At 54.6% G+C, this 23,297-nt stretch overlaps 2 protein-coding genes across 4 annotated transcripts in view; one reads left to right on the top strand and one right to left on the bottom strand.

Moving 5' to 3' along the window:
• The window catches only part of SERGEF (secretion regulating guanine nucleotide exchange factor), a 227,113-nt gene extending 219,204 nt beyond the window's left edge, over positions 1 to 7,909 (top strand). For 2 of the 3 annotated variants that reach the window (XM_044258919.1, XM_044258917.1), the window contains one exon: positions 7,545 to 7,909. In XM_044258919.1, coding sequence (XP_044114854.1) covers positions 7,545 to 7,888 — 344 coding nt within the window. In that variant the 3' untranslated portion in view covers positions 7,889 to 7,909. The remainder of the gene's footprint in view (positions 1 to 7,544) is intronic. The other variant, XM_044258920.1, reaches the window with a different exon arrangement.
• Positions 7,910 to 12,576: 4,667 nt separating this feature from the next.
• KCNC1 (potassium voltage-gated channel subfamily C member 1) overlaps positions 12,577 to 23,297 on the bottom strand; it is a 42,273-nt gene continuing 31,552 nt past the window's right edge. The window contains exons 3-4 of the mRNA XM_044258916.1: positions 16,063 to 16,251; positions 12,577 to 14,020 (exon numbers count right to left, since the gene is read on the bottom strand). Of these exons, the coding sequence (XP_044114851.1) occupies positions 13,956 to 14,020; positions 16,063 to 16,251 (254 nt within the window). The 3' untranslated portion in view covers positions 12,577 to 13,955. The remainder of the gene's footprint in view (positions 14,021 to 16,062; positions 16,252 to 23,297) is intronic.

The following is a 23,297-nucleotide window of genomic DNA, read 5'->3' as shown; positions in this document are numbered from 1 at the left end:
TTTCTTTTCTTTCTTTCTCTCTTTTTTTTTTTTTTAAATATTTAATTATTTATTTATTTGAAGGGAGATCACAAGTAGGCAGAGAGGCAGGCAGAGAGAGAGAGAGAGAGAGGGAAGCAGTCTCCCTGCTGAGCAGAGCCCAATGTGGGACTCGATCCCAGGACCCCGAGATCATGACCCGAGCCGAAGGCAACGGCTTAACCTACTGAGCCACCCAGGCGCCCATCATCCTCTTTTCTCATGGTCGTCTTCCCCAGTGGCCTGGGAGCCCTGAGGCGGAAACTGAATTTTCCTCTTCTAGGCCTTGTGTCCAGCACGGGGCCTCAGCAGAAGACATGCCTACAGAATGCAATAAACGGGCTCGTCTGAGCCAATTCATGACCGTGTGGAAGGCCTGGGGGATGCAGGGAGCAGCAGCAAGCCCACGGGGCTGGAGCAGAGCCTTGGGAAGAGGCGTGCCATAGCCGAGACCACAGAGGGCCTGGAGAGCCAGCAAAGAGTGCTGCCCTCGGGCTCCTTGGTGGTGGGAGATGGGAGGCTGTCCACAGGAGCTTGTCCACACAGGCCAGCCACCTCTGCGCAAAGGATAAAGTAGCTAATACAGTTGTCCAGGCAAGAGAGGGTGAGGACCTGAACTCCTTTCTATCTTCAAGTCACCACTTACACCTGAAACCCTTCAGGAGGCCTGAATTTTGGATTCTTCACATGCCATTCCTTGCTCACCCAGCAGGACCTTAGGGAGCACCCCAGCAGTGACATCCAAAGGGGTGGGATCCACTTGAGCTTGGTGGCTGGACACTCAGAAGTTTTCCCCAGATTTACACAGCTCCCAGCCTGCTGTGGCCACACTAACATTTACCAGCTTCCTGATTCCAGAGCCTTCTCTGTAAGGGTACTCAGACCTCATCCGTCCTATCTCCCTCTGCCCGGAATGACAGAAGAGCAGCCCCTCCTGATGCTCTAGGACTTTGGGAGGTCTTTGACAGGAGACAAGGTGAGCTATTAGTTGCCAGAATTTTTGTCTGCATTGCTCCTTCCCTTCCTCACCCCACCGGAGGCCGGCGGGGCAGGACCTGCACGGCCTCCTCAGGCCTTGGGCCTCAGCGCTCACAAGGGCTCAGTGCGTTTGTGCTGCTCGGCAGAGTGCTTTTCTCCCCAGCAACATCTCTTGCCTCTGCCGCTGCCCTTGTCCCCACACAGGTAGGCTGTCACTCTGTGCCTTTCCCTAATTATCTGGGAAGCAAGATTTTTGCTGAAGAGGACAGTATATTAACAGAAGAGGCCCTGGGATCGCACTGCCCAGGTTTGAATCCAGCTCTGCTTCTTACCAGCTATGTTGCCTTGCATGGTTCATGCCATTCCTCTGGAAAATGGAGATAATGTTAGATTGTATCTCACAGTCTTTTGGGGGGAGGATTCAGTAAACTGAGTGTTTATTACAGGGCCTGGCATACACTAAGCATTCAGTGATTTTTTTTTTTTTTTACATTTTACATGGTTTAGCCCTAGTGAGTGAGCCTAAGACTTGGGAGTCATGGATTCTAGGGGCATGCCATCCATCTTTGAAGGCCAGGTGCCATGAGCTATTGCAGAACCTTCTGGCCTACATCTCATTGGCCATACCCAGCTGCAAGAGAGGTTGGGAAATGTAGTCTTCAGTGTGTGGTTCAGAATGAAGCTTTCCCACTCATCCGCGGTCACACATGCTCGGAGGTTTTGTTCCTCTTCGGCAAGGCCCTCCAGCAGAAATGTGGCCTCCTCCCTAGCATTGGGCTATAATCCCAGCACCATAAGGCCCTGTAAGGACCCAGGTTGCCAAGAAGCTCAGGCAGTGCCACAAGGCCTGAACAGATTTGAGTACTGTGTCCGACCTGTGCCAGGACCCTGCCAGTCCCTAGGTTCCGCTGCCCGCGGGGCTGTTCAGCTGACGCAAGTGTGGTGGGCCACAAGCCCATCCCTTGTCACAGCCTGGCTCGGGCCAAGTCCATTGAGCCCCATAAGCTGCGGGTCTGAACTCTTAAGAGGCTAGGGAATCCCCCAGTAACTGTGGTCTTTCCACCCAAGGCCCAGCTACGTGCCTCAGGGCCAGTAAAGCGGATCTGGATCCATCAGGTGGGTTTCAGCAGCTGCAAGACCTGAGCGGTGCCAGGCGTGCGGCCGAGGACACGTCCTGTAACCTACCTGTCTTAAAAACTGGGTGTTCACATTCCAGTTCGCTTAGGGAAAGGCCTCCTGTAGGCAGTTCTCCTTCCTGTCACTTCATGAGAGCAGCCTGTATGGCAGCATCTCGCTGAGGCTGGAGAGGGATATGGGAACCGATCCTACAATGCTAGAGGGGCTCAGAACTTAAAGGTGTCTTCTCTTCAGGGTATAGCTAATCTTTCACTTTCAAAGTTCAGCAGTCTGGTTTTTGCCCCACAGGAAGTTTGTTCAGAAACTCTAAGCTGGTCCTTCCACCCCAGATCTTCCCGTCTGCTGGTACCCCTCCCTCTCTGTGTCGTTGGACCCTAGCATGGCCTTTCTTGCCTTTTCCTCCATTCCCCATGGTCTGCTTCATACGTGGCCATGAACTGTCACCAAGTGTCAGGCACCGTGCTGGGGCATTGTGTGTGTCTCCTCGTGCAGTCCTCTCCCCTCAGCAACCTGGGGATGGGACAGAGATGGGGACAGAGGCACTGTGATCACACAGGTGTTTGGGACTGTGGGACCCAGGACAGCACAGTGCAGCCCACAGCAAATAGTGCATGTCCTGCAGGTATGCTACGGACTGACAGAGGGTGACCCGCAGGGCACATCTGACCTGGGGCCTGTTTTGGATGGCCTTGCAAGCCAAGAAGGGTTTTGAAAGGGTTGTAATAGGACTATGCCACAGAAACCAAATGAGGCTCTCAAACCTAAAATATTTACCATCCGCCTTTCTAGAATGAATTTGGCAAGGGCTGGTGTATCCTCTGCAGAGTCGGCTCTGATTCTGGAGCCGTTCGGCCTGGCGCCTCTGCATCGTCCCCAATGAAACGAGGAGAGTCAGTAAGACGCGGCGGCCCCACGGGGTTGTTCGTATTAAAAGAGAGGAAGAACAGACAACACCTAACTTCAAGGAGGCTTCTTTGGAAGTACTGGGGGAGGACATTTCTGGCCCTCAGCCAGCCTTCTCGACCCAGTAGGCATGAAAGCCCTGGCTCCAGGCCTCTGGCTGCCCCGGCCCCTCAGAGTGAGTTTCCTTTGGCGGGAGGGGAGGGACCTGCCAGCCGCCCGGTGGGCCGCATCCTGCTGGCGGGCCCGCTCTGCCCCCATTCCTGCTGACCATCAGCTGCTGCTGCTCGCCGGGGCCGGGCACCGAGCCCACACCAGGTGCCGAGCGAGGCCCCAAGGTACCAAGCCTCTTCCACTTTCCCGACTCGGGCCTCACACCAACCTGGCGGAGAGTGCTGGTCGCTGCAGGAGCCGCAGCCCGGGGCCCATCCTCTCTGCGTGCATTTCCTCACTCGTGGGCCAAACGGGGAGACATCTGTGTTTCCCCAAACCCAAGATTTTGGCCAGTGATTGCCTTCCTACTAGGGGGAAGGAAGAGGAAGGGTAGTCCCGGGCCAGCCAGCCTCCCCTTGTGAAAAAGTGTTCAGTGAAACAGATTTTTCAGTGGATAAAGATTTTTTTTTTTAAAAAATCAAATTATTGAAAAATCAAAAAAGTATTTCCTGATAGGATAGGGATGGGCTTTCAGTTCTTAGAAGCAGTAGAAGAAACTATAGCAGATAAGTGAATTTTACTACAAAGAAGGATAAAGCTTATGTTTTATATCAAAAGACCCCAAACAAAATTTTAAGTCAAACTGAGAAAAAATATTTATGCTGAATATGGCAGAGAAAGAGTTAATATTCTTAACAAACTTTAAAACAAGAAGCTTCTTAACCAAGAACAATAACAAATATTTATATAATACTACGTGCTGGGTACTGTCTTAAGTACTTTATACAAACTTACTGATTTAATTCTTGTAAACAACTTTATCGTACCAGTACTATTGTCCCCATTAAACAGATGAAATGAACTGAGGCGCAGAGATTCTAAGTAACTTGCCCAAGGTCACTCAGCTAATAAATGGAAGAGCTGGGATTTGAACCCAGACCATCTGGCCCTTGTGTCTAATACTCGGGTCAGAAAGCCTTCTGTACTAAACAGAAAAAAAGATATGAAGCAGACAATACACAAAAGAGGAAATACAAATATCTGAGAAACATAAGAATTATTTTTTAGTTTCAATGGCAGTAAAGTATCAATAAAAACAATGAGATGCCTTTTCTGTCTTCAAGTCAGAGCAGATTTCTAAATATTATAATAAGCCATAAATACGGGCCATGCTGGAGTGAAAGGGAGACTTACGCAGGTAGACTTGGTTGTATTCTGGTAACCTTTCTGAGAAAATACTGTGGAAGCACTCAGAACGGCCCTCAGGAATCTCAAAAATGTCCATGCCATTTGATGAGGAATTCCCATTCTAATCTAATTTGAGAAAGCAATTAGTTAGAGATTCACATGCGAAGATGTTCATAGGAAGATTATTCCAAATAATGAAAAATTAGAAACAGTCTATGCCTCTGATAATTGAATACAGGTTAAGGAAACTGTTGAATCTCCACAATATGCAATTAGATGGTCATTTTAAAGGAATTTGTTTAAGAAAAGATACCATAAGCAAAGTGAAGAGACAGACCATGGACTTGTGGGAGAAGACACTTAGAATGCACAGCACAGGGAGGAATTGTGTAAATAAAAGAATACACAAAGAAAACTTACAAATCACTTAGAAAAAGGCAAACAAAGAGAAAAGCAGAAGCCCTTCATAAGAAGAGGCAACTCAATACATGGAGTGACAATCCCTCTCACTAGGAGTCAGGGAAATGCAGAATCATTCATTGTATTTAGCAGAATAGCAAGAGTTTAGAGGCAAAGATAGAGGAAGCGTTCAGGCCCATCACTGATGGGGCTGGACATGACCGCGGACGCTGTGGACAGCTGTGGGGCCAGACCGAAATCCAAACATGGACTTCGGTCCACTACCCTCATGCTTCTAGGGACCAACCCTGCACAAACACCACTTGGTACAAGGAGACATGGTCAAGACCGTTCATGGTAGTGCTGCTTATAATAGCAGCAATATTCCTCTTGTTGTAGAATATGTACATTATACATAATATTGTGTAATAAAATAACAGTTCTCATTAAAGAACTGTCCATCAGGAGGGAAATGGACAAGGAAAATCTGACTTCTACCTAATGCGATACTCTGCGTAGTTGAAATAATGAGCCAGATCCCTAACTATCAGCTCAGATAAATTTTAAAAAACAATGCTCAGTGTGAAGAGCAAGTATAAAAAAGATATCTCAACGATACTATTTATGTAAGTCTTTAAAACAAACTAAAAATATTGCGTAGTATTTAAGGACATATAGGTAGAAAGTGTAAAACAAGCACACCAGTAATGAACACTGGCTTCGAAAGAGCGGGTCTTTGCTGGGAGAAGTGGCTACAGGGCAAGAATGGGAGATGGGGGTTAAGCTGTATCTTTACGTTGATTTTTTTTTTTTTTTTAAGGGAAGGGTTGAAGCCGATACAGCAAAATGTTGACTAATGTTCTAAGTCTGGATGGAGTATGTGTCTTTTCTGTTAAATTATTTTTTGTACCTTTCTGGATATTGAACTGTTTCAAAATTTTGAACAATTTTTTTTAAAGATTTAATTTATTTGACAGAGAGAGAGGCACAGCGAGAGAGAGAACACAAGCAGAGGGAGTGGGAGAGGGAGAAGCAGGCTTCCCGCTGAGCAGGGAGCCTGATCTGGGACTAGATCCCAGGACCCCAAGATCTGACCTGAGCCGAAGGCAGACGCCCGACAACTGAGCCACCCAGGTGCCCCTCAAAGAATTTTTTTTAATTTACTTTTTGAATAGTTGTGTTATAATAGTAAGGGACGAAAGCAGGACAACATATGCACAAATATTTACAAATTTCACAAATTGAAGGTCTTGCAAGAGATTAATATATTCATACTAGTGGCAAAACTCAAAGTCTGCTTTTTCTTTATACCCATCCGTATTTTCTGTTTTGTCATTTTCCATTTCGTCATGAGGATGTATTAGCTTAATAAACTGGACAGTTTAATAAACTGGACAAATTTTTTTTAATGACTATAGAAAAATATGAGTGAGTTTGGCCCTGGGGAAGGATCTAAAAGCTAGGAAGAGCATGTATGCTGGGGTGTGGGCATCACTGGCTGTCAGAGAAATCTGTGCTTGAATGCTGGCCTGCAAACTCTCTGGCTGTATGACTCAGTTCATTCAATCTTTTCCCCATCCGTGAGCCCTTACTGAGCACCAACTGTGTACCAGGCTAGGGATCCAGCAGTGAACAGAACATACCCCGTCCTTCCGTCCCTGTAGAGCAGACAGGCCGGTGAGAGAGAACAGTGCACACATCACCACACAAGTCATCTCTTTACTACAGAGTGCCAGGGTCCCCATGAGGGGAGAGTCCAAGGGTGATAACAGGAATCCAAGTTGGAATGGGTGGCCAGGGACTCTGGCTGCAGAGCCACATTTAACTGGGATCTAAAGGATGAGGAGGGGGCGCCTGGGTGGTTCAGTGGGTTAAAGCCTCTGCCTTCGGCTTTGGTCATGGTCTCAGGATCCTGGGATCGAGCCCCGCATTAGTCCCTCTGCTCAGTGGGGAGCCTGCTTTCCCCTCTCTCTCTGCCTGGCTCTCTGCCTACTTGTGATCTCTCTCTGTCAGATAAATAAATAAACAAAATTTAAAAAGTAAATAAAATAAAGGACAAGGAGGTCTGGAGCCCAGTAAAAAGAGGGCTTCAAGAGAAAGGAAGGCCCTGTGAGGCCTGTGTAACGATGTGAAAGAAGGCAGGGTTCTGGAATGCAGTGGGTGAGGGAGAGAGTTGCGTCAGGGGACGCCAGCAAGATAGTCAGGAACCAGATCACTCAGGGCCTCGTGGGCCAAGGAAAGACCTTTAAGGACACGGAAAGTCACTGAAGACTTTTGAGCAGGGTACTCATGTGACCACTAGATCACCTACATGCTCTGTGAAGGTTGGGGTGGATGGTGACTGGCCCAGCTAGTCTGTTGGCTGTTGGCGTGGCTGCACATGAGGGAGAATGGTGTCGGGCTCAGGGGATGGCAGTGGAGATGGGGGGGGGACACGGAAGGGTTTGAACAAAGTTTTTCTGAAGGCAGAGTTGGCAGGTCTAGGATCATGGAGGGTCGGGGCTGGTGGTAGAAGAGGTTACCGTGAGGGAAGGGCTGAGGACGAGGAGGGCCAGGTTTGGGGCAGCGACAGTTGCAGGTTGACAGGAGTGGGAGACACTGCTCTGGGGGGGCAGGGTGGAAGCAGGGGTGCTGAGCGTGCCACCAAGTGTGGTTGAGCTTTGGTTTCCTTGTGTATAAACTGGGATTTATGGTCTCCCTGCACCCCCAACGTGAGCATTCGGCCCTGTTCTCCAAACCTCTTCTAGAGCGGACTTCTCTCTCTTTCACAGGAGGGACGTGTTACTCTTGGGGCTGGAACGAGCACGGCATGTGCGGGGATGGCTCTGAAGACAATATCTGGGCCCCGAAGCCCGTGCAGGCTCTGCGGTCGTCACTGGGACTCCTCGTGGGCTGTGGGGCTGGCCACTCCCTGGCCCTCTGCCAGCTGCCAGCCCTCCCTGAGTTGGGCCAACACCCCAAGGTCGCTGGCTCTTCCCTGGATGCCACTGAAGATGCTGAATCTCAGGAAGCCATGGACAAAGAGAGAAATTGGAAGGAAAGGCATCCAGAAGCTTCTGCCCAAAGCCAATATGGCAGGTCAAAAAATGAGGGGCTTGTGACAGAGGCCCTTTAATAAAGTGACTTTTCCCACCCATTGTGTTCCCAGAGGATTGCTTGGTCAACTTGTGGGGTTGGCCTGAGAAGGGCTGTGGAGGCACTGTGGTTGGGCTGACCACGGGCCAGAGCGATGAGAGGCCACCTGGCCAGTGTCTGGGGTTCAAGGACACAGACAGATGGGAACAAGGATCCTCTTGAGAGCAATAACAAGAACCCAAGTGGGTTGCCTGACTGGGGAGTCAGGTCTCTGAGTGACATTTAAACTAGAATCGCCAAAGGACATGGAAAACAGCAAGCTCCAGTCTGTCTTCACTTGGTGGGGACAGAAAGCCCAGCCCCATCCCCTGGGCTGGTTACGGTCCCCCAGCCTTCGATTCTCAGCGCCTGGAGCATTAGTTTGTTGGTTCAAGGAGACTGAGTCAGGCAGGTGGGTGCCCGGACAGGGAGCAGTTCTTGTCCTGGTGACTAGGTGAAGGGAGAAAGGAGAAGGCTCTGGACGGGGGGCTGGAAGGAAGTGGAGATAAGAGAGTGGAGGAAGAGGCAGGACTCCTGGGAAGGCCTGACAGAGGAGATGCCTGGGACGGACAAGGGAATCTAGACCTAGCGAGCTCTCAGAAGATCGGTGTCTCCATCCGAGCCAGGCAGGATCCCGGACCTGGTCTGTATAACTAACAGCTAAGCTGTGTAGTTTCCGATGAAGAGGGACGGGCCACAGCATGGGCAGGGGAGTCTACCCCTAACCCCTGATATCTGCCTGTCTGCCCTCCTTGCCTCTGCAGGAGGAGGGCCTTCAGGTAAAATGGGGACCAGGCCAGACCACAGGCCCCAGGCTTCCCTAGGTGGCAGCTGTGGCTTGGTGGGGAGACATAGTGCCTGTCCCTCTGCCTTGGAAAATGGCTTTCCCTGGGGGACTGTGTGGCAGTGTCGCTAGCTAGGTAGCCCAGCCCGTGGCCTGTTCACACCACCTTCCCTCTGTGACTCAGGGGTCTTGGTCTGTGGGGTCTGTGAGGGCTAGGCTCTAGGAAGTGACAAAACCCCAGGACATCAGAGCAGAGGACCGGCAAGATGACCTTCTAGCCTAGTGGCCTTCAAAGTGCATTTGTTAGAACCATAGACATCTCCTGAGAATTCAGTGGCCACCTGGGTGGGCTGTGGGTGAGGAAAGCCATGTGGACAGAGGTCCAGGTCCCCGCCCCCCACGTTATCCACAGCAGCTTTATTTTCATCTATATTATATACTGGGCTTCACACAGAATTGACAAGGGGTCTTTGAGAAAGTTTTGAAATCACTGGTCTTATCCAACACTTTTCATTATTCATTTGGAGAAACAGAGGCCTGTAAAGGGAAAGGGGTCACATACCTCACTCCTGGCCCAGGGTCCTGAGTGGGAGGTGACCCATTCAGAGCTTTGAGCTAAACCAGGGGGGCAGACGAGGGGCACCCCTGAGATGAGGAGAGGGTCCAGCTCCGTGGAGTGGGGATGACGACAGTCCTGAGCTCTCCAGGTCTGAACCTAGAGACCACACACAGCCACTGGCTGCCCTTGAACACCAGTGCGTGGAGCCCTCTCCAGGTATTGTATCCTAGAAAACCGCACTGCCCTGGCCAGCATAGCCTTGGGTGCCCACCTCCCACAACCAGTAGAGGCTAGAACGGCCTCTAGGCACTTCTGCAATGGTAAAGCCATCTCTGTGCACCTGAGCTGCTCTTGCCCAGGCTCCCACACCCTCAAAAATGGGGCAGTTGCATGGCCCAGAGATGACCCGTCCTGAAGCAAGCCCGCAGTTACTGCCGCCCCCACCTCCAGGCCTACAGGCGAATGATCGGCATCAGACGCATCGGCCAGAAAACTGTCCCATCCCCATAGTACTCAGGCCCATACTCCTAGACAGGCTTACTGCTCACAAGGAGCCAACACACTCTCTCCGGCAGTGTGGTGGCCCAGGGTTCCCTCCCACCTCCGTCAGCACCGGCTGGAAGAATCCCCAGTTCCAAGTCTTCTGCTGAGCCCTGGTGCCTCTCCCGAGGCCCTCCCCGTGGGTATAAGAAGGAAGCGTCTCGGGGCTCCTTCCCAGCCTGGAACAGGGGCAGGCCTGCTTCAGACTCTGGCTCAGAAGCTGACTCAGACCGTTCTGGCAAGCCTGCGGGGCACAGACCATCCCCATATGGGGGAGTGAATGATTCCCAGCTCTCGACAACAACGCACACGGTTCCGTCCCCTTCACTTCCTTCGTCTGCCTTCCCTATGGCAGCCACCGGGCTTTCTGCAAGCCTGTCCACTGGGCCTGATGAGTGCCCAGGAGCTCCTGGGGCTGTCAACAGTGTCACCCAGATGTTTTCTGGACCCTTTGATTCCTGTGGTCATTCTCGGACTTGTAGATGTCCATGCGCCTCATTCCAAATAGATCCTGAGCTCCTTGAGAGCAAGGGACAGAATCTTGGTGGACTCTGGAACCCCTTCACCGAGGATGGGCCCTGATACAGAGGAAGTGCCCGGTAAGTGTTCACGAAGGAACCGAGGAGCACACTCTTAGGGCCACCAGGGCTGAGGAGGCTCAACAAGGGGGTCCGATCCCTCACACCCGCCTGGCCTCTGTTTATCTCTTCCACGTGTGTGGGAACTGTGTTGTGCGTTCTAACCAGTTGAAATTTAAGGTCAGTATCCTCCACCCGGTTAGCTAATGCGCCTTAGGAGGCAACTGGAGCAAATACCCACTCATTTTAAAAAATTACTTCTTTTCTGATAGGCCAAGTAGATGGGCCTCCAAGTTCCTCCCGCGTGAGAAGGAAGGGAGCAGAACAGGGGTGTGAGCCCCACGGTGTGCTTGCAGGTCCTGCGTCTGGTGTTTGCGGTGACTGTGCTGTCCCCAAGTTCCAGGTGTTAGCGGGCTGTTCACACCCTCACCTGTCTGCCACACAAACCCCAACCTGGGCCTCTTCCCTTGATCCCCCACCTTCTTGGCCCCAGTAGCTGTCAAATCCAAACTAGATGAGACCGGGCTTCCAAAGGTGAATCCGGGCCTGGGGCTCAGAGGAAAGTGCTCTCCCCGCCCCCTATCCCACTTGCCCCCTCCCCCCGCCACCCCAGGCTCCTGCCACTTCCCGCAGAAAGAGACTTAGTAACAGATGGGAACTGGCAGTCAGCATGTGGGACGAGGTGGGACGGTCGGCGGGGGGCGAGGGCAGATGTTCAAGCAGAAGAGTGAGGTGGCCAGATGTGTGGAAGGTTCTGAGCAGCGTGTAAAGTGGCCACTTCGCTCATGCCCACGGCGCTTCATGAAGGAGGGCAGGAGGCCAGGTCCTGAGTGCCCTGGGATTCAGGACCAGCGCTGCTAGTGATCTTTTCGGTTCTGGGCTCTAGCCGCAAGAAGGCCCCAGTTAGCTTGAGATGGCTTCACCCGAGCCCTAGAGCAGCCCACCTGGGTGAAAATCGTCCTTCATCTTTCCCTAGCTGTGTGCCACTGGGCCAGTTCCTTTACCTCTCTGCACCTGTCCTCTTGCCTCTAAAATGGGCAGGTGGAATTACTGTGGGCTCTTTCCCAGACGAACCCCCCCACACCCCGCCCATTCAGCAGACGTCCCATGTATGTTCGTCTCCTTTCCCCGTCAGCTATTCTGTCCCAGAGAACCCACACTGCAAATGGCTTCGTGTTCAGACCTCTTGGGTCCACCAGAGGAACAAGGCTGACTCCTAGGCAGGGTGAACATGATGTTCCCTGCGGCCACTGAGGCTGCTTGGCTCTCACGTCCCGATACTTGTGAACGGCTGTGACGCACACGGTGTGACTTGGCAGCTCTTTGGCTGCATGACCCCTTGGGCCTTATTGTACTCATTGCCCCACTGACCCCGCACCCTTGGTTCCCAGGCCCCACAGGCAAAGGCTCTGAGAGGGCAAGGCACTGCTGGAGGAGAATTCACACCCACCTTCAGCTTCCCACCCACCCATCTGACTGCTGACCCAGGCCATGCTGGGGGTATCAAGGGAGCCGAAGTCTGGGGAGACTGACACCCACTTGGTTGTGGCCCTGGGAAGTCCATTCTCCTGCATTCTCCTGTGCAGACCTCACTTCCTCATCTATAAAATGCTCAAAGGCTGACTGCCATGACCGCTAGGGACTTTCCACCCAAACATTCCTGGATTCTCCAATGGATAAAAAAAGAATTGGAACCCCAGTCCCTACTCTATTCCCCTTGAGAAACCAAGTGAACAACCCACATAAATCCAGATCCCCGAAAGAGGGCTCCTCGCCTTCAAGACGCCTCTCGGCTGAGTGAGATGCGTGCAGGGGGTCTGGTGGACTGGACCCAGCAGGGTGCTGCAGGGTAGGGCACCCAGACCTGTCAGTCAGACCCCTGCCTCTGCCACCATCAGATGCATGAACGGCCCTGGGAGGGGGTGGCTAATGTCTGCACAGGGGCTGGGAGCTCTGACACGGTCAGGTTCAAGGACTTGTCAGTATGGCACGACTCGCAGAGAAGTTTCCCCGTCACTGAACCCCACCAGAGGACATGCTCCTTTTGGGGTCAAGTCTTTGCTCCAAGCCTTCTGAGAACGATCTCCCTCCCCACACCAAACAGGAAGAACCTGCTTTTTCCCAGCAGGAGGACAGCCAGCCCCTCAGTTTACCCTAGCCCAGCCCAGCAGGCCTGACTATAGGCACATCGCAACCCTACCCAAGGCAATAAAAACCCGAATCCATGCTTCATCTCAAAAGTCAGCTTTTTATTATGGAGGGCCGGGGCCCGAGGAGGGGAGGGTGTTGAGCTAAAGCAGCATTGCTCTCTTTCCAGGAAATGTGGCGAGCTGCAGTGAAAGCTCGAGATGTTGCATTTTTTTTTTTCAACTCAAGCATGTGTTTTTCAAAAATATCATCCTTCCCCACCCCCCACCCCACCACTAATTTTAGAATCAGATCAAAGCCAAGCTACTGTCCTCTGTTTCTGTTGGGAAAATACTATATTTATTCAAGATGCAGAAGTGGGTCTCTGCAAACCTCCAATTGCTTCAGGAAAACAAATCTGCTTTAGACTATACAGAAACCATGATACAAAATTTATTTCATGCTAGAATCGTCTTTGCATCACATTGGGCATGCAGTTTTTTACTCTGAAGTACTAAATTGCATACAATGCCAGGTTGTGCCTTAATAAAGGTGGAGGGGGGCTGCCCCTCCCGTGGTCCTGATTTTGGTGTTCTAAGGTAACACTCGGAAGATCCGCACGGTGTTGATTATTTACTATGAACAACTTGTTATGGGAGCTGGTCACACTGGGTCTACACACCAAGAAGATGATAGAATCAACCTAGACTAGCCGCTGTCAGGGGTCTTGGGGAGACGTCCGCTGGGTCACAAGCATGCCAGACAGAGAGGGAAGAAAGCCGCAGTGCGTGTTTCCACAATTCTACTTGGAGCAAAGTTCTCGGTTTCCGCGTGAGAGATGAACTATGAAGGTGAGGTCAATATGACCGATGACTGACCGACTGCCCTTTTGGGAACCTTGACTCTCAAGCTCGTGTACAAAAAGGGAAGCCATCCATCCATTCCCAGTCCCCACCCCTCCCCCCGGCCCCCAGAAACGTACAGGTTTCTACCAAACGCTGATACAGTCTGGCTCCAGCAACGTGTGTCAAAGTAAAGAGCTTGGAAAGAAAATAGAGGACTTTTTGCTTTTTTTTTTTTTCTTGTTGTTGTAGTTGTTTAGGGTGATCATGACAGTTGCAGGAGGGTCGGTGGGTTTGGTTTGCTGGGTTTTCTGTTTAACTTCATGCAAGTCATGCTAAGGAACCCCTCCACCCCCCGCCCCGAATAAAATAAAAGGTTAAAAAAAAAGAAGAAGAAGAAAAAGAAAGAAAAGGAAAGGAAAGAAAAAGAAAAGGAAAAAAAGGAAAAGAAATCCTCTACGGTCAGTTACCATTTGGCCGTAGAAAAAGCTACGTCCGTCCTAGTACAAGACCTGGGCCACTCGGACTCGTCCGGCAAACCTGCATTGGCGTGAATTTACTCTGTCCGAGGGTGAGGAGGGGCTGCTGGTCCACCCAGATGCTTAATAGCCACCAGTGTCCTCGGCCAAGCCGCCTGGTCAAGTCACTCTCACAGCCTCTGTCGGCATATACTTAGCAATGACAGGGCTTTCTTTGCAAAGATCTGTATGTAAAGAATACAATTAACACTTGAGCTTCTCTTCTCGGCTTTCCCATCCCGCTTGGTACTTAGTTTTTAAGGAAGGAGGAGGAAAGACAGAGCAGACGCATGCAGAGGCAGGCAGATTCTTCTCCAGCTGGCTTGGTTTTCCCATGCAGTGAGCCGGCCCAGTGCGCCTCTCTTTCTCCCTCCTGGGGACCGTGTCGGGTCCCTAACTTCCCTACTCTGCGCGTGGCTTAGGCACTGCGATTCTCCAGAGAGAAGCAAGTCCTCAGCGCTGTCATGACTCCGTGAGAACAGGGCCGGGTGGATGTGGGTGGGGGCACTTCACCCTCGGTGCCTCCCAGAGACTCTGGCACCCCCGCTTCTGTGGGACTGGGGAGCGGGTCCCACCTGTGGACAGTGGCTGCCGCTGGGCTCCCTTGGCCACTACAGGGAGGTGGGGCTTCTTCTGTCCCACTCTCCCTGGGCTTCTGGAAGCACAGCGAAGAGACTCTTCTGCTCTTTTAGGCCACCCAGATTGAGCCACCATTCAAGGTGAAGGAGACAGGCTGCCCAGGAGACCTTACCAGGCAGAGCACAGCCACAAAGCCTCCCTGCTTTCCCCCTGCCTCCCTCTGGCCGCCCCTGCTCCTTGGATTCTAGAGCATCCCCCCAGGAAAAAGCCAGTTGAGAAAGGGAGCATTGGGCCTATCCACGGAAGGTGCCTGGGATGGGCCTGCCCCATGCCCGCAGCCCTCCCCCATGCAGCGCCATGCGGGCAGCTGTATAGGCCGCACTGGGGTCCGAGGGACCTCCAGGCAGGGCAAGGAAGCAGGGGCCAGCCTGGATCCAGTGGGCCCACTAAGCACCAGTGACCAGAAGGACATCCCCATCTCAGTGCAGGCTGCCTCTCCTCTCCTGGGTTTGGGTTTGCCCTGGACTTTGAATTCTGCGTTTTCTCCTGGTGCATTGTTGAACCACTTCAAATACTGGAGCAGTTGTGAATGGCCACAGGCTAACCAACTCTTGCTCTAGAAAAACCCATGATCTCTCCCGCCCAGCCTTCCCACTCCAGTCAGCATGCACCCCAAGTGAGCCCGCGAGGCACTCCCAGGCATGCATGAACTGCCCAGCCAGTCCAACAGGCCCAGGATGGCTTCCTCTGCCTTTCAGGCCAATGCCCGAAGCTGGAGCTAGGGTGCTCTGGGCCCCTGCCTCAAGCTTCTCTCCAGCCCAAGCTCAAGCTTTAGTAGAAGTCTCCCCCCCACCATCCCCCGCCACCCTGCCTTGCTGGGGGGCAGCCTCAGATAAGGGTCTGATACAAGGAGACCTTGAACAGAGGTCACTGTAGGGCTCAACCTTCACCAACCACAAGGGGGCGCTAACCACACCCAGGGAAATGACCAAGGATGGAAGGTGGGGCACAGAGTCCTGCTTAACCTTCTCTCCAGGAGTTCTCTAACGGCCTCAGGCGATGTTCTGACTAGCACACATCTTACCTCTGCAGTGACACTGGCCTTACCTCAGGCCCTGAGGCCACCTCTGTCTTCATGTCTCCCCTCCCACTGACCTACAGATTCTCTTCAAAGGGTGCTTTTCCAGAACATGGACCTTGGGTGGCTAAGCCCACAGGGTCCTGGCCAGGCCTGGCCCACCCTGTTGCCAAGGGACAGGGGAGCTCACTTGGCCTTCTTGGTCTCACCTGCTATCTCCCAGAGCAGCTTGGAGGAGTCCAGGCTCCTCTCATATCCCCAGATAACACCCTACCTGAAGGTCACAGCCCCGTGGTCATCCAGCCTGTCCCCAAGCCCCTTCCTACCCCTCAGCTCAGTTCCAACCCCAGCTGCGGGGACCTCAAGTGCTCTCTGCCAGCCTGACATCCCACTTGGGAGAAAGGGACTCGGGCCTCCAGAGACCAACCCTGGGAGGGCTCCTTCTGCTCCTTGCCCCCACCCCGCGTGCCTGCCTGCCCCTCAGCACCCCTCCCCAGCCGCCCACCCGCCCACCTGCAGGAACGCGAGGCGGCCCAGCTGATGCAGAGTGCCCCCGCCTCCCCTACATACCCTTTCTCATTCCTCCACCAGGTGGGCACGCGTACTCCCCGGTTGATAAGAGGAAGCAGGGTCCGTATCTCTCGCGGGTGCCCGAGCGAGTAAAGGGCAGGCCCTCATCAGGAGTGAGGGCCTGGTCTATGTGGGGGCAGTCTTCGTTCGCCAGCGCGGCCTTCGCCACCTCCCCATTCAGTTTGGAATCTTCAAACATATAAGCAGAAGCTATTGAGACACTGAAAACTGTTTAGTGGGGGAGGGGGACAGGCCAGAGGTGGGGCATTGGCAAAGGGCAGCCTGTCCCTGAGGACAGAAGAGCGAGGGGGCCATGGAGGGGGGCACGAGGCTACGGGTTCCCGGCTCATTTGGGCAGCCTGTGAGCTGCCCACAGTGCAGGGAAGGAGGGGCTCCTGGGTTTGCTCAAAGTTTGCAAAAAGATGAGTTGGTGATGGGTCCAGCAAGCGTGGTGCTGGGGGCCGAGCCCAGGGCCCAAGGCAGGGCCGATGAGACAGGGTGGTGTGGATGCGGTCATGGGAAGGGGGCCAGACACAGAGCTCAGGGAGAAGACAAACAGACACTCAGAAAAACTCCAGTCCAGAGAGGTGGCCTTTTCAGACCTCTCTCCCTTGCTGACCAGAACCTGACTGCTGCCCACCCACATCTAGCAGTTCCTCAAGGCTGCCCTAGCCCCATCTAGACCCCATCTCTCAACTCTACCCTCACTGGGATCCCACCTCATCACACACTCCACACTGTCCTCCACACACACCCTCTCTCATCACTCATCCTGCCTCCCGCCCATTTGGATTCAACCTGGTCACTCTGTACGTCCCACCTCCTACACAGACCAGGCCTGGTCACTGAGCTTCCTCTGTCCCCACACAGACTCACCCCTGGTCACTCTGTATGTCCCCCACCCCAGGCCAGGACTGGTCACTGAGCCTCCTCTGTCTCCACACAGACTCACCCCTGGTCACTCTGTATGTCCCACCCCCCACACAGACCACGCCTGGTCACTGCAGCCTCCTTTATCCCCACAGACTCACCCTGGTCACTCTGTATCTCTCACCCCCCACATAGACGAGGCCTGGTCACACAGTCTTCTCTGTCCCCACACAGACTCAGCCTGGTCACCCTGTATGTCCAACCCCCCCCCCCCACAGACCAGGCCTGGTCACTGAGCCTCCTCTGTTTCCACACAGACTCACCCTGGTCACTCTGTATGTCCCACACCACACACACAGACCAGGCCTGGTCACACAGTCTCCTCTGTCCCCACACAGACCCAATTCAACCATCGAATCTGCTCCATCCCCCACACAGACTTAAGCTAGTCACTCGTCTGCTCTAATCCCCCACACTGATCCTGCCAGTGCCCGTCATCTCGTTCTGCCCGCAGCGGGCCTGGTCAGCTTGCAAAGGCACAACAGGGATGTATGCATGAGGCAGTGACAGCGGGCCATGATTCGGGAGGGCCTCCCATTCCTCTGCCTCCTCGCAGCAGTGTCCCGGCAAAGCAGAGCAGATGGACGTGTAAAGACAACAGTGGCGGATGGACTCGGGTAGGTAAAGAGGAGTCTTGGCCTCTGGGACAGCCTGAGAAGGAAGCTGGGAAGAGGTCTGAGGAGACATTGCGGGGGGAGGGCAAAGCGTGGCCAGAGCGAGCAGCTCTCCCTCTCCCAAGTCCAGGAGCAGAGCCGTGGAGGCCTCTGGAGCTGGCGGAGGTGGCTCTGTCTGGCCTCAGCTCCCGCCCATCACTCTTGGGGACTGAGCCTGCCCCCTGCTCTCTGCCCTCAAGGCAGAATATTCCAGGCCAGGGGGGAGCAACTCAGTCCCCACGGTGGGCAACAGAACTCCCTCAAAGACTTCATCTGGGGGGAGAACCTCAACGGAAGGCACCACCAATATGGGTGTGAACACAAGAGGGGGCTCTCTGAAAGACTAAAGGGGGACCCTCCTCCACGACCCTGTTCACATCATGTAACTACACGCACGAGTGATCCTTCTCCACGTGCACACACTCAGCGTGCCCGTGGGCGGGATCACAGCCCGTGTACACATCATGTCACTACAAAGAGGCAGTCAGTCAAAAGAGAAATGGACCAATCAGGTTTATTCGTAAAGCAAATCCAAAAAAAAATCCCATCATAATTTTGGAACTTAAAAAAAAAGTCTGTCGTACAAGATGGCAAAGCATTTCACGTACAGTGCGTTTCTTGACAAATCCCAGGGGCTTCGCTCCCCGATTTATTCTGAACCAGAAAGGCCAGTTACCAAGGTAACTCTGACACCACGTGACTGGGGCCTCTCTGGGGTCCGGGAGCTGCCTAGCGCTTGGGGCGTGTCTGTGGGCACACACGTGTGCGCACAGACAAGCCCCGCCTGCCTCCCCGTTCTGGCTGGCCCCTGTCTTCCCTCCCAGGGGAAGGGCTGAGGGAGGAGGGCAGCGGGGAGAGAGAAGGGAAGAGGTATCAGGGAGGTGAGAGTGGATGGGGTGTGGGGTTGGGGCCCAGAGTACTCTGCACAAATGGTCCTCAAGGGGAAAACAGCGAGTCCTAGCTGACAGCCTCTCCCTCTGGGAGGGGAGCCAGGGTTTGCTGTCTCTCTGGGGGCCATCGTCTGTCGGTGGAGGAATCTACAGCCGGTGGTTCTGGCCCAGGAGTGGGTCAAGGGGTGGTAAAGCTTGACTCCCCTCCTTTGGCCCTGAGTGCTGAGCCCCCACTTACCAGCTCTGCCCCTTGGTGCCCTGGCCCTGGAGGAACTGAGCTCCCAGGGCCTTTAAAGGGCCCCAAGTTGGGCTGGTTCCCCCTACTGGGGCTGGGGGCAGGGACAGCCATCAGGCACCTTTCTGTCCCTGGAAAGACTCCCGGTCACGCCTCTCAAGCACCACCATGCCCTTTGAGGGGAACCTGTGACTAGGTGGGTGTATTTAGGTCTCGCTCTGCGAAGGAGCCAGCCTCCCAAGGCAGGTTGCTTATTTGCAGTTTGGGCTGCTCTCAGAAACAGGGAGCATTCTCCCTCCCCAAGTCCAGAGGGGTGGCTGGAAGAGAGAGAAACCAAGCAGGGGCCAACTCTCTAAAGCTGGGGAACCTGTGAAAGTGGCCAGAAGTGCTGGTTCCCACACATCTCCCCACCCTCCTGCCCCCACGCTGTCCTTTGGAGGAGAGGGCCACCGGGAGCCTTGGTTCCCACCTGGCCCCCCCCACCGAAGACTGCGCACCTGGCCCCGGGCCCCTCGGCCCCCTACCCACCCCACCCACCTACAGTGATGGAATGACAGCATGGGCAGCGTCTCACGGAGATGGTTTCCAGGCTTTGAAATGGACTGAGAGAGATGAGCATCTGCAAGAGGGTCATTTTTTTTTAAACTTTGGAGCAAGGAGAACCCGGTGCCTGGGCCCTTGGCCAGCACGGCTGGCTTTCCCGCCCTGCTCTCCGGGAAGCGCCGACTACTTACTGTTCACTAGGGCAGCGGGCGCCGGGGGTCGCGGGGGGGGGCGGTGGGGCGGCGCCCGCCGGGCTGGGGCAGGGTGGGAGGTGCTGGGCATTTCCTGGGGTTTAGCCCTGAGGGGTCTCCCCAGCAGGGGGCTCAGGGGAAAAGTCCCAGGCTAAGTGGGGACAGTCTGTGAGAGACACGAGCGGAGTATAATCACGAGAACTGGCACAAGTCATGCAACAAAACGAGGAGAGAGAGAGAGAGACATGATTAGTGGAGAGAGAAAGAGAGAAAATGTGAACAACACAGAAAAGAACACCCATGTCTGGCCCTCAGAGCGGGTTCATTTCCCTACTGCTCCCCCCTTGGCCCGCCTAGGGGCCTCAAGGACCTCACTCCGGGCCCCCACTGCCCAACCCGGCCCTCTAACCCGAGTAACAACTCGGTCGGCCCGTGCGAAGGGCCCCTGCCCACATCCTGTCTTGTCACCTCTGCCCATTCCTGTCACCCTCCCTGCCCCGTGGACTCCCGCCACTCCCATCACTCACTGTGGCCCGGCAGGGGAAGGCGGAAGGCCAGGGCCAGGGGCGCTGCACACTCAGCTGCTCAGGGGGAAGCCCCCCTCCAGAGATGACCCAGAGGCTACAGTGTGTGGCTCCTGGGGAGCCCAGGGAGCACTTTCTCTGGGACTTCACAGCTGCCGGCTGCCCTCCCTGCCAGTGGGCAAAAAGTGGGTCTGGCCACCAACCCTCCCCCATGCCAGCACCCTGCTCACCTATGGTAGGACCCCGCAGCCCCAGACGCGGCACCACAAAGGACCAACCCATATCAGAGGAGCAGAGATGAACAAGACACACATGTGAATGGACATGGCAGGACAGAGGGAGCACTCTGAACTGTCCAGAGCAGGTGCTCTAGGACCCCACCTCTAGATGGGGTGGGAGACCCTTTCTGGGAGACGAGCAGCTTCTCCTAGACCATCAGCCCCAGGCGATCCCTATGTGGGATGCCCTCCTGGCATCCCCGCCCCCACGATCCCCACAGGACAAATCCCCCAAACATGGAGGCCATGCCTACCATGGTACAGAGGAGACCAGATCACCTCTCACAGACACACAGACCTGAGTCTTCAGGACAGACCAAGAGGTGGAGGTGAGGGAAGGTGTTGTTGACATGACTGGGAGGCCTTGAGTCCTTGGGGTCTGGCCCTGGGGAGTTGGGGGGGGGGTCAGGGGTAGGGGATGCCCCAGAGCCCAGCAGGCTGCATTTAGCCTTAAACCAGATTCTAAAAGCGTAATTGGAAAACCAGATTTTGTTAAGGCCACCTGACTGTCCTTGGGGATGGAGCGAGGCTGGAAAGGCCTTGGGGGCTGTGTCTTACCTCTCTCAATTCTCCTAGGGTCAGGTCTCCACCCATATTTGCCTTCCTCTCCTCTGCCCCTCCCCCCACAACTCACAGATGTCCCCACACCCAGCTGGGTATGTGGCTACAAGCAGAGAAGGAAGCAAATGGGAAGGGACCCCATGATGCTGAGATGGAGGTCCCTTAAGGACCACACACCTTGGTGACAGATCATCTGGGTCTCACAAACCAGTTTTTGGAAGGAGTGTTCTGGTAAGGGAGGAGGCTCAGAGGGGTCTGGGAGCCAAGGTGGACAGGTCTGGACAACAGGACAGCACCTCCAGTGCAAGTGAGCATTTGGAAAGGGAGGGCGGGCAGAGTGTGGGGCTGGGGAGAGAAAGGCAGGATAGCCTTGGCATCTGGGCTCCTGAGGGCAAGCTTGGGAGGCCCCCAAATCCCTCCTCAGCCAAGGACTGACCGAGTCAGGGCTCTCTGGGTCCCTGAGACCTGGGGCCAGGGACCAGAATGCTCCTGGGAGCAGGGCTGCCATGGCTGGGGGGCCCAGGGGATCCACCAGGAGTAAAAGGGTTTGACAGGTCTGCTGCAGCACGGGAAGAGGGCTGTGTCTCTGGGACTAGCTGGTGTGCATGTCAGAACACATCTGCACTTGGTGTATGCACGTGTGTGTGTGTGTGTGTGTGCGCGCGCGCGCGCGCACCCTCAGCACATGGAGAATACTGGCATTTTCTAGGAGTGCAGAGGAATCTGTGCCTGACTAGAGTGAACTGGGGATCCTTGGTAGGCTGGCCTGGGCACCCAAGCTTGGGGCACTGATCCTGAGGGCCAAGTAGCGCCATAGGGATGTCACCCAACTTTGAGCTCTCCCTGCTGGGGCCTGGACTGAAGGTGAGGGCCAGGCCAGCCCAGACCCTCCCCAGAGCCCCAGGAACTTTCCTTGCCATGATGGCGGCTCCTGAAGTCAGATGTCCACCTAATCCAAAGCAGAGAGGTGGGGTGGGAACTTTCCTCTTGCATGTGCCTCCCCTGCCGAGCAGGAGCCATGCCTTGGCCAGGGGGATGCAGCCCTACCTCAGGCCCCCGTTCCAGCATCGGAGACCCTCGCCCACCCCCTGGCCTGGCCCGGGACACTAACCATGTTCTTCTTGAGTGCCTCGAGGAATCCAGGAAGCAGGGAGGGGTATGGGACCAGAAGAAGGGGCGAGAGAGCCCCCACGGGCAGAGAAGTGGGCCTTGGGGGTACTGTGCTAGGCAGCACAGATGTGGAATGAAGCCAGATCGGGAGCGGGATGGGGTGGCGGGTGCATCAGCAGGGGGCAGGAATGAGGAATCCCTCATCCGCAGGGGGAGGCCACCCACACCAGGGGAAATGTGCTCATCCAGGGTTGAGCTCGCCTGCCACACCTGGGTACGGGGACATCCTCCGTAGACTAAATGCTACCTGTCACTCACTCAGCCTCCCTCACCCCGGCACCTCTTAGCTCAGTGTTGCCATTCTTCTCTGGGTCATTCATTTCCTTGAAATCCCTGTGTCCACAGAATAAGTCGATGGTATTCCATGGATAGAGGTAGACTATGGGCTTTATATCTTCAGACCAGAGCCCCATGATCAACTTTATGTGCTATGTGCAGGTTCTCATAAAACTGAGATAGTCCCATAACAAACCACTAGCCATGGAATATGAGAATATATCCCACGGTGACTAGTATTGTTTCATGGCCCCCCTCCCTCCCCCCCGGCCCCCCACTGAATTCACGGGAATGTGGCTGGACACTGGTCTGGTTGTCACGTATTGCTGCTGCGGTCCCTACTGCCGGACATGGGGAGGACCCTCAGTGGGAGGTGGCTGCTGGTCCGTAGTGCTTTCGCCTAAAGCTGCCCGGGATGGTGGCCCCCGCTTGTCCTTTGCTCACCAGCCGCTTCCATCAGAAGGCCACCGGAAACTCCCGCTCGACCATCAACCCAAACAGACAACGTGAAAGCTAGAGTCGCTCCAACAGGTTCCTAAAGATAAATGCTAAACTCTAGAGTGGTGGTAGAAGGTGAGTTGGTTCGGCATGCTGTGGGGTAAGTAAGCTTGTTACGGAGGGCTACAGGCGTCCCCGAGGACGCGCCTGGAGCTAGGCAGCCGGAATCAGAGCAGGAGTTCTACTCAGCTGTGGAGACAGGCTCTGTGGCGGGGTGAGAATCCTTGCTACTGCCTTTGCAGGGACCCTCCTGCCCGATCCCCTGCACCAGCTGTGCTGTCTGCACAGCCTGAAGGGGGCCAAGGGAAGACCAAACCAGAAGCTATCTGGCGTTTCCGAATCACACCCACCCCTGCCCTGCCCCAGCCCTGGGACAGTGGCCTGAGTCAGAGACTCACGCTTGCCTCCTGCCCACCGAGCAGCAGCCCCCTGGGCTCCTGCCAAGAGTCCTCAGCAACCTCGCGGGCCATGTCGTCTCTTCCGAAC

This window comes from Neovison vison, chromosome 7 (assembly GCF_020171115.1).
Source record: "Neovison vison isolate M4711 chromosome 7, ASM_NN_V1, whole genome shotgun sequence".
Lineage (NCBI taxonomy): Eukaryota > Metazoa > Chordata > Mammalia > Carnivora > Mustelidae > Neogale > Neogale vison.
Note: the sequence above shows the minus strand (reverse complement) of the source record. Positions and strands in the feature narration are given on the sequence as shown.